The sequence below is a fragment of the Pundamilia nyererei genome, unplaced genomic scaffold (genome assembly GCF_000239375.1).
Source record: "Pundamilia nyererei isolate P.nyererei 1_Seehausen unplaced genomic scaffold, PunNye1.0 scaffold00048, whole genome shotgun sequence".
In the NCBI taxonomy this organism is placed as follows: Eukaryota; Metazoa; Chordata; class Actinopteri; order Cichliformes; family Cichlidae; genus Pundamilia; species Pundamilia nyererei.
The window spans coordinates 2,996,415-3,007,083 of NW_005187449.1; the positions used below are offsets into that span (position 1 = coordinate 2,996,415).

General features: G+C 39.9%; 1 protein-coding gene across 1 annotated transcript; it reads left to right on the top strand.

The window, feature by feature from the left end:
• The first annotated feature begins 606 nt into the window (after nucleotides 1-606).
• Nucleotides 607-5,752, top strand: LOC102193275 (protein NLRC3-like). The gene is made up of 8 exons (XM_013910751.1): nucleotides 607-659; nucleotides 984-1,035; nucleotides 1,959-2,184; nucleotides 2,387-4,184; nucleotides 4,281-4,454; nucleotides 4,863-5,036; nucleotides 5,150-5,323; nucleotides 5,689-5,752. Exons 2-8 carry the CDS (start codon nucleotides 1,033-1,035, stop codon nucleotides 5,750-5,752), a joined length of 2,613 nt encoding a protein of 870 aa, XP_013766205.1. The 5' UTR covers nucleotides 607-659; nucleotides 984-1,032.
• The last annotated feature ends 4,917 nt before the right edge of the window (nucleotides 5,753-10,669 follow it).

Genomic DNA, 10,669 nt, shown 5'->3' on the forward strand with positions numbered 1-10,669 from the left:
ATAGTTTCTTGCGCCCACTGGTTTTGTTTCGTTATGATGTTGCAAAAAAAAATTATTTGTATTCACACATTTTGAGAGCAATGGCCTCATAAGGAGAGTTCATGATGGTCAGATAATCCTGAAAAAGGTAATATCTGTCTGGAAACCCTCTTCTTGGCTACACCAAGAAATTTTGTCCATAAAACCAGAAGTTTTTTACACACTGAAAAAAGCAGCTCCAAGAACACTAAGTACAATTATCTGTGTGACTGCAGATTACAAGAAAGAGCTGGAACAAATATAGTGACATGCAATAGCGTCATATAAAAGTATAGAGAGAAAAGGAGAAGATTGAGTGCTCAGTGCATCATTGGAGATCCTTCCTAAGGACTCCTTCAGTGTGCCTCCTTGTACTGAAATCATTTGACCCATGTGGTACCAGTTTTTTTTGGTTTGATTGCATGTTTTTACTTTTTGCCTCCACACCAAGTTTTTACCTTACATACCCTACTTTTTTTTTCAGTAGATGTTTTATGCTGAATTTTTCAGTGGAGTGTGTTAAATCTGTGTACTTCTAACAGTGTCCTTCAGGAAAGTCCAGATGCACAGCTTGCACCCAGCTGTGGGTCTGTAAATCGGGATATATCTTTACAAGATGGACCCCAGTCTGTTGATAACAGGTAAGAATATAAGAATTTCATTTTGCTTCCTCCTTGAATACATAATATCCAACATTTAGATAAGTAAGTCCCCAAAAGTTGATTTTGATTATCTGGATGTAGCGTTTTCAGTGGGATTGGGGAAACATGCAGTCAGCTGAGACTGAAGAAGTCACTTGGATGAGTGATGGAACATTTCTCCCACTGAAAACACAACATCCAGATGAACAGAATCAAGCTTTTGGGATTACATACAAGTATTTACTTTGTTTCCATCAGAATTTATTATAGAAAGGAACCCCTTAAACAAACTGTACTTATACTAAAGTTAAATGTGTTCTGCAGTGTTGACCAGCAGGTCCTGCACCATCAAACACATCTGGACTACGTATTTATGGTGAGTGGAAGTCTAGATAGTTTTCTAGAAGTAAAGTAATTAAACTTTATTTTATTATGTTCCAAAACCCCAGTTCCAAACCGTGACTTCCCTCCATGACAATAGACGCACTCCGCTCACAACTCGTGGTGGCACACAAAAAAACACAGCTCAGCAGAATAATCCACTATAGCGAGGTCTTTAAAACACATTAGTCAACGGCTGTACTTAATGGGTTTGACGCCGACAGGAGCTCAGCCACCCTCTTAAAGCCAGTGCTCCTGACAACAGTAATCAGCTGGCCACGGATATTGAGCGGCAGGTGTGGCTGCCTCCAGCTCAGGAATAATTCCTCCAACGTGTGTATGTTATTTACGCGGATGTAAATAACACACACACAAACACACACAGAGAGAGTAACAGGAGAGAGATAGCAGAACACAATAAATACATGAGCCTTGGACCCCTAGACCCACGCCGTGACAACTGGGTATATTGTTTAGTTATGCCTGTCTATAAATATAAATAATTTATTTGATTTTATTTTTATTATAACTTCAGCAGTTCAGTGTGGTGGTAGCACTGTTCCACCATCTGGCCAGCGGCTTTCTGTGTAAAGTTTTCCCTGTGTTTGTCTCTGGGTGCTCTGGCTTTCTCCCACAGTTCAAAGACATGCAGTTGTTGGGGTTAGGTTAATTTGATTCTAAATTGCCAATAGGTGTGAATGTTATCTGTCTCTCTGAGTTAGCCCTGGATCAAGGCGCACACTGCCTCTCACCTCATGGAATCAGCTCCAGCTCCTCTGTGACTCAGATAAGCGGAAGAGGGAGGATGAATGGAAGCAATGAATAAATTCTGGCACATTAACTGTAGTGTATTATTACAAAGGCGTACATTTCTCGTCAGTCTCAACTGAAGTTAAACAACATTTTTCTGGGTTCCAGATGTTGGAGGAAAACATTTTCAGTTTTGTGAAGAATGAGCTGAAAACGATCCAGAACATTCTGAGTCCAGGTTACCCCAAAAATGCAGAGAATCTGAAGGAAAATGAGGAGGTGTTGGAATCTGACGAGGAGGAGAGGAAGAGTACCAGCGAGTCATTTCTGAGAATTACAGTGGATTTCCTGAAGCGAATGAAGCAGCAAGAGTTAGCTGACCGTCTGCAGTGCAGTAAGAGAATTTTAACACAATGGAAAGCAGAAAAAGAAGCAACAGAAAAAGTTGACATTTCAAACTCTGTTTGTATAGATTCTACGCATCTCCATCACATCTATGAAGTTTTCTGGCAGAATAGATTTAATGGAGTGTGTTTAAAAAAAAAAGTTGACCTTTTATTAAGCTTTATTAACTTGTCATTGTTTTTATTTTGTAGGAATTCAGACTGCAAAGTGCCAGCGTCAAGTCAAGGCTAACCTAAAGAACAGGTTCCAGTGTGTTTTTGAGGGAATTGCTAAAGCAGGAAATGCAACTCTTCTGAATCAGATCTACACAGAGCTCTACATCACAGAGGGAGGGACTGCACAGGTTAATAATGAACATGAGGTCAGACAGATCGAAACAGCATCCAGGAAATCAGACAGACCAGAAACAACAATCAGACAAGAAGACATCTTTAAAATCTCACCTGTTAAAGACAAGCCAATCAGAACAGTGCTGACAAGTGGAGTGGCTGGAATTGGGAAAACAGTCCTAACACAGAAGTTCACTTTGGACTGGGCTGAAGACAAATCCAACCAGGACATCCAGTTCATGTTTCCATTCACTTTCAGAGAGCTGAATGTGCTGAAAGAGAAAAAGTTCAGCTTGGTGGAACTTGTTCATCACTTCTTTCCTGAATCCAAAGAAGAAGATAACGGCAGCTTTGAAGACTTCCAGGTTTTGTTCATCTTTGATGGTCTGGATGAGTGTCGACTTCCTCTGGACTTCCACAAAACTGAGACCCTGACTGATGTTACAGAGTCCACCTCAGTGGATGTGCTGCTGATAAACCTCATCAGGAGGAACCTGCTTCCTTCTGCACGCATCTGGATAACCACAAGACCAGCAGCAGCCAATCAGATCCCTCCTGACTGTGTTGACATGGTGACAGAGGTCAGAGGATTCACTGACCCACAGAAGGAGGAGTACTTTAGGAAGAGATTCAGAGATGAAGAAAAATCTAACAGGATCATCTCCCACATCAAGACATCACGAAGCCTGCATATCATGTGCCACATCCCAGTCTTCTGCTGGATCACTGCTACAGTTCTTGAGGATGTGCTAAAAACCAGAGAGGGAGAACAGCTACCCAAGACCCTGACTGAGATGTACATCCACTTCCTGGTGGTTCAGGCCAAAGTGAATAATGTGAAGTATGAAGAAGGAGCTGAAACAGATCCACACTGGAATAAAAAGAGTCGGAAGATGATCAAGTCTCTAGGGAAAATGGCTTTTGATCAGCTGCAGAAAGGAAACCTGATCTTCTATGAATCAGACCTGATAGAGTGTGGCATCAATATCACGGCAGCCTCAGTGTACTCAGGAGTGTTCACACAGATCTTTAAAGAGGAGAGAGGACTGTACCAGGACAAGGTGTTCTGCTTCATCCATCTGAGTGTTCAGGAGTTTCTGGCTGCTCTTCATGTCCATCTGACCTTCATCAACTCTGGAGTCAACCTGCTGAGAGAACAACAAACAACATCTCTGCTGTCTAAAGTAAGACCCAAATCTAAACTCAAACATCTCCATGAGAGTGCTGTGGACAAAGCCCTAAAGAGTCCAAAAGGTCACCTGGACTTGCTCCTGCGCTTCCTCCTGGGTCTTTCCCTGCAAACAAATCAGACTCTTTTACAAGGTCTACTGAGACAGACAGGAAGTAGCTCACAAACCAATCAGGAAACAGCCCAATACATCAAGAAGATCAGTGAGAATCTGTCTGCAGAGAAAAGCATCAATCTGTTCCACTGTCTCAATGAGCTGAATGATCATTCTCTAGTGGAGGAGATCCAAAAGTCCCTGAGTTCAGGACGTCTCCCCACAGAAAAATTGTCTCCTTCTCAGTGGTCAGCTCTGGTCTTCATCTTATTGTCTTCTGAAAAAGAACTTGAAGTGTTTGATCTGAAGAAATACTCTGCTTCAGATGAGGCTCTTGTAAATCTCCTGCCAGTCATCAAAGCTTCCAACAGAGCTCTGTAGGTGGATCTGTGAATAGGTCAAGGAAATTGGATATTTTTTATTTTGTATGACTTAAATAAATCACTTTGTCTTCATTGGCAATTGTTCCCCAGGCTCAACAGATGCAACCTTTCAGAGAGAAGCTGTGAAACTCTATCTTCAGTTTTTAGCTCTCAGCCTTCTGGTCTCAGAGAGTTGGACCTAAGTAACAACAACCTGAAGGATTCCGGATTGAAGCCGCTATCTGATGGACTGCAGAGTCTTCACTGCAAACTAGAAACACTCCGGTAAGGATACAATTAATTAATGTTTAGATTTTGACTTATTTTAAAGGTTTTTCTTTAATGTTGTGTGATTTAATCATGATTCAATCTCAGTCTGTCAGGTTGTCTGGTAACAGAAAAATGTTGCGCTCCTTTGGCCTCAGCTCTTCGTTCCAACTCATCCCATTTGAGAAAGCTTGAGCTAAGCAACAACAATCTCAAAGATTTTGGAGTACAGCAGCTTTCGATGGCACTTGAGAGTCCTCACTGTAAAATTGAATCTCTGAGGTCAGAATATAGCCAACTAATGCTCGTGTGAAACTGTCCAAATGTTGAAATGGGTGGCCAACATCTGTTTTTTGTTGTTTTTGTTGGGGTTTTTTTTTTTTTTTTTTTTTTTTTTTTTTAACTTCATGACCTCTATTTATCCAGTTTGTCAGGTTGTCAGGTCACAAATGAAGGCTGTGGTTGTTTAGCTTCAGCTATTAGCTCCAATCATTCTCATCTACGAAATCTGGACCTGAGCAACAACAATCTGCTGGATTTAGGAGTCAAGCTGCTTTCCACTGGACTAAAAAGTCCACACTGTAAAATGGAAACTCTGAGGTCAGAATACAACTGTCTTAAATCAATCTTAATGTTCATCCAATGGTGCAGATGGTCAATAAGTGTAGGTTTTTCTTTACTTTCTGCTTGAATTTTGTTTTTACTAACTCTAGTCTATCAGGTTGTCTGGTAACAGACGAAGGGTTTGCTTCTCTGGCCTCAGCTCTTAGTTCTAACCCGTCTCACCTGAGAGAGCTGGATCTGAGTTACAATCATCCAGGACACTTAGGAGTGGAACAGCTATGGGCTGGAGTAAAGGATTCACACTGGAGACTTGATGTTCTCAGGTACAGGAAGATCTTAAAATTTCTTTTCACAGATGAACCACAGAGGTTTCCGAAGAATGAATCTACATCACATAAGAAGTTTATACTTTTCACATTTTTTGTGTAATATATTTCTTCTGAATAGATTGGTTAATGGTGTCATAATTATGTGCAACATGCATCTATAATGCAGAGTATTCTTTTGTGAACTTTGTCAATAATCCAGTGAAATACACTGGATTATTATCATGATACGGTTATAAGCAACACAACCAGGTTTCAAAAAAATGTAAAATGGAAACTGAGGTCAGGGTACAGATGTCTGTTAAATCACTCTTTATGTTCATGATGGTGCTGATGGTCATCCCAACTCTTCTTTCATCCAGGGTGGAGCATGGTGGAGCACACAGGTTGAAACCTGATGTTAGGAAGTGTAAGTTTGACTGCTGAAAAAAAGCCACCTGTCAGTTTGTCTTTAAACCCTATCTTTAAATTATATTTTTGTTAGTTATTATTATGTCTCCTCTCTTCTTCCATCAGATTTCTTTGAACTTGAACTGGACACAAACTCAGTAAACAGGAAGCTCAAACTTGCTAACAACAACAGGAAGGTGATAGTGGGAGCGGAACAGTCGTATCCTGATCATCCAGACAGATTTGATACCTGCTCTCAGCTGCTGTGTAGAAATGCTCTAACTGGTCGCTGTTACTGGGAGGTCGAGTGGAGTGGGGGGGTCTTTATAGCAGTAAGTTACAGAGGAATCAGTAGAAAAGCAGATAGGACCGACTGCAGGTTTGGCTGGAATGATCAGTCCTGGAGTCTGAGCTGCTCTGATGGTGGTTACTCTGTGTGGCACAATAACCGGGAAACATCCATCTCCTCCTCCCTCATCAAGAGCAGAGTAGGGGTGTATGTGGACTGTCCTGCTGGCACTCTGTCCTTCTATACAGTCTCCTCTGACACTCTGATTCACCTCCACACCTTCAGCACCACATTCACTGAAAGTCTGTATGCTGGGTTTAGACTTAGGTCATATGACTCCTCAGTGTCTCTGTGTTCTGTGTAAGAGTCTGTGGGAAATGACCGCAGCTTCAGATAATGTTGATGATGCATGATGGTTCACTTGGGTTTCCACTTGCGCTCTGTCATCTTCCGTATCGATGCTGGAAGACCAGCTCAACACTAACTGCATATCTTAGATAAGAGGAAATTACTAGAAGTAGTCTTACCATTACTAACATCTAGCAATCAAAAAGAAGATGGTCATTGTAAAAGTATTAATCTTCAGGAACTAATAGTCAAAACACAAATTTTAAAATAAAACAATAATAAAAAGGCAGGCAATAGATAATAATAGATGACAACATACCATGACCTTACATACGACGTACCAAAAAAGCTGAATGAATCTTGAACTACAACAAATTCTTCACCTAAACAGACACATCAATGACATCAGTGATATGTCTGTTTAAGTGTCTGTTTGGTTTGGTGAGGGTTAGGCATCAGAGTCACCTTTGACTGAAAAAGTTTAAAAATCAAAAATCAATGATTCATCACTGACAGACATAATTATTCAATACTGCTAGCTCACATGAAATAATTCATGTGTACACTACTACAGACTTCACAACTGACTCTAACGTGGGTCTGACATTGTAACATTAAAACAGTGTTAGGAGATCTATTTCTGTGAGACCAGGTTTTTTTGTGCATCAGCACAGATGCTTATTAGAGGTACCTGCTTCCGTTAGAGAAATGTGAGCCTTTTTTAAAGTCTGCCATTGTTTCTACACTACCCGTTGTTGTGAGAGCCTTCAGCTGCCACACAGTCCACACAGCATTGCAATAATGGCAACCATCACACAGAGGGAGGATGTATCCAATTTATCATGCTTATATTATTCACTCTCATTTTTTTTCTCTTTGCTGCAGAGATGTAACAGTGTGACATCTGTCGCTATCCAGCTTTTCTATGACTGAAGTCAAATTCATTCGTTAAAATCCAAATAAGCACTTAACACTTTGAATTGTGGGATTTGTTTTCTTTTCCAAAAGGTATATTAGTGTATCCTCTTGTAAAGGAAGCATCAAAGTGCAGATACCTTTGTGTTGGTCCACTCCCACTCTGTGAGTTGTCTTTACTTAGAGACCTGCAGCAATAAATGCACTTCTATGTGATTTATGACTGATTTTGAAAAGTGCTTTATTGTTTTTTTTATGTTAATTTTACTGTTATAGACACTGTCCCTGTGTCCTCCAGTCTGTGAATCGTAAAATGTTTCAGGAGGACAGAGGACACTTGTAGGAGGAGCTATAATCAAGGACACGTACACTTTGCATAATTGTTTTTAACCTTGAACACATAAAAGAAGCAGCCAAACCCCGGCCATGATGAGAGTGTCCCTTATTTTTTATACATTATTCTCTCTCCTCACCCCCAACTGGCTGCAGCAGATGGCCGCCCCTCTGTGAGCCTGTTTCTTCCTGTTAAAAGCAAGCATTTCCTTCCCACTGCCGCCAAAGTGCTTGCTCGTAAATTGTTGGCATTTTATCTGCATTGTTGTAGGGTCTTTGCCTTACATTATCAAGCACCTTGAGGCAGCTGTTGCTGTGATTCGGTGCTATATAAATAAAAGTGAACTGAATTAAATTGAATTTTTATTTTTGTCATTTTACGTGATCTGCCCTTCATTCTTTCTCACTTTGAAATTTTAAAAATGCATAGCCTGTTGTTTTAATTTAAAGTAGTTCCATTAAAAAATATTGGACACTTTTATGCCTGTGAGACATTAATAAAGCATTAGTGGGATAGACTCTGGCTTTTCTTTTTCCCTACTCTGTACCTTGACTTCTCCCCCATCTCCTGCCTGTGGCCCAGGAATCAACCACAGGTCTCCATGCTGAAGATGTCTCATTTTCTAAAATGGATCTGTCAGAGGGACAATAACTGATGCTGACAGGTGTGTATAGATGTGTTTTTAAAGTATAAACAAATAGCCCAATAAAATCAAACTCAATTATGAGCTGTCCCTCGGAGAAGGGCTCATCTCAGACTCATGTAAAACTAAAGAAACTAACCTTGAAGGCTTTCCTATGATTCCTGTCATGTGAAACTTTATTTTCTTAGGAGATAAAACTGTTCAGATTTAGGTCACATAACTTCCAGACTATTTTCATGGCCAGAAGCCGTCACTGTGAAATGCTCTGAATATTGATCCAAAATCACAGGAAGATTCGGCTGATCCAGAGTTTCAGTCTCACTGTCACAGAAAACACGGAGGATCATCCAAATCTTAACACTTAGTTCCTCCTACGCCGGGCGGCGCATCGGGCAGCTAGTGATCTCCATAACTCTGCCATTGCCGGTGTTGTGCCCAAAAGTGATTGTCTGCCAGAAAGTGATTGCCGTCCGCGGGAGCGCGCGCAGCTGCTTAAAGCTGCAGCGCCCGGATTACTTGCGTTGCCAGCTACTTCCGTGCAACTGATATAACGTGGGGGGGAAAAAACCCCAAACACATTTATACCTTTGTTATTAGGCAAAGGTATGCAATTATGGAGCTTTAACGTTTCTTGTAACCGAATTATGACGCTTATCAGAAGGTTGCTTTCAATGTGTAGCGCAGTCACGAATGACTACACGCATCACGATGGAATAATTAATGCCTACAGGTTTAGTATGTCTACTCTCGTTGTTCATATTTGTTATAAGACTGTCGAATAGTAGTTAAAACAATAAAGACCTATTGTGCCAGTATCACCATGACTCTTTCTTGTTTGTTCAGAATAACGACTGAGAACATGGCATTTTAGCGCTACCAAAAAGTGATTGTGGCCCATAACTTGTCACTGAAACAATATTTCGGCTTCAAACTTGTTGGATATATTCCAGAAGGGTTACATGTGATATATTATATCCCAAAAACTCTCCAAGAACTGCTGAATAACTTGTACAGGAACAATAAAACTGATAATATGCCATTTTCAAGCTGCCAAAAAGTGATTGTGGTCTATAACTTGTCACTGAAACAATATTTCTGCTTCAAACTTGGTAGATGTCATTCAGAAGGGTCATATGTCAAATATTACATCTCAAACAGTCCCTTAGAACTGCTGGATAACCTGTACAGGAACATTAACATTGATAATATGCCATTTTCAGCCTGCCAAAAAGCGATTGTGGCCTATATCTTGTCACTGAAACAATATTTCTGCTTCAAACTTGTTGGATGTCATTCAGAAGGGTCATATGTCAAATATTACATCTAAAACACTCTCCAAGAACTGCTGAAAAACTTTTAAAATAACATTAATACCGATAATATGTCATTTTCAACCTGCCAAAAAGTGATTGTGGCCTATATCTTGTTAATGAAATACTATTTCTGCTTCAAACTTGCTGCATGTCATTCAGAAGGGTCCTATGTGACATATTATATCTCAAACAGTCCCTTAGAACTGCTGAATAACCATTAAGGGAACGATAAAACTGATAATATGCAATTTCCAACCTGCCAAAAAGTGATTGTGGACTATATCTTGTCACTGAAACAATATTTCTGCTTCAAAATTTTTGGATATCATCCAGAAGGGTTACATGTGATATATTATATCCCAAACACTCTCCAAGAACTGCTGAATAACTTTTAAAAGAACATTAATACCCATAATATGCCATTTTCAGCCTGCCAAAAAGTGATTGTGGACTATATCTTGTCACTGAAACAATATTTCTGCATCAAACTTGTTGGGTATCATCTTTAAGGGTTACATGTGACACATTATATCTCAAACAGTCTCTAAGGACTGTTGAATAACTATTAAAGGACCATTAATACCCATAATAAGAGCATTTTCGACCTGCCAAAAAGTGATTGTGGACTATAACTTGTCACTGAAATACTATTTCTGCTTCAAACTTGGTGGATGTCATTCAGAAGGGTCATATGTCAAATATTACATCTCAAACAGTCCCTCAGAACTGCTAAATTACCATTAAGGGAACAATAAAATTGACAATATGCAATTTTCAACCTGCCAAAAAGTGATTGTGGCCTATATCTTGTCACTGAAACAATATTTCTGCTTCAAACTTGTTGGGTATCATCCAAAAGGATGATATGTGGCACATCATATCCCAAACAGTCTCTAATAAATGCTGAATAACTTTTAAAGGAACATTAACATTGATAATATGCCATTTTCAACCTGCTGCCAAAAAGTGATTGCTGCCTATAACTTGTCACTGAAACAATATTTCTGCTTCAAACTTGTTGGGTATCATCCAAAAGGATGATATGTGGCACATCATATCCCAAACAGTCTCTAAGAAATGCTGAATAACTTTTAAAGGATCATTAATACCC

Bases quoted from the DNA above. Each gene is read 5' to 3' on its own strand.
- LOC102193275 (XM_013910751.1), top strand. The intron at 4,185-4,280 runs GTAGGTGGATCT...ATTGTTCCCCAG, and splicing joins AAAGCTTCCAACAGAGCTCT to GCTCAACAGATGCAACCTTT. The intron at 5,324-5,688 runs GTACAGGAAGAT...TCTTTCATCCAG, and splicing joins TGGAGACTTGATGTTCTCAG to GGTGGAGCATGGTGGAGCAC.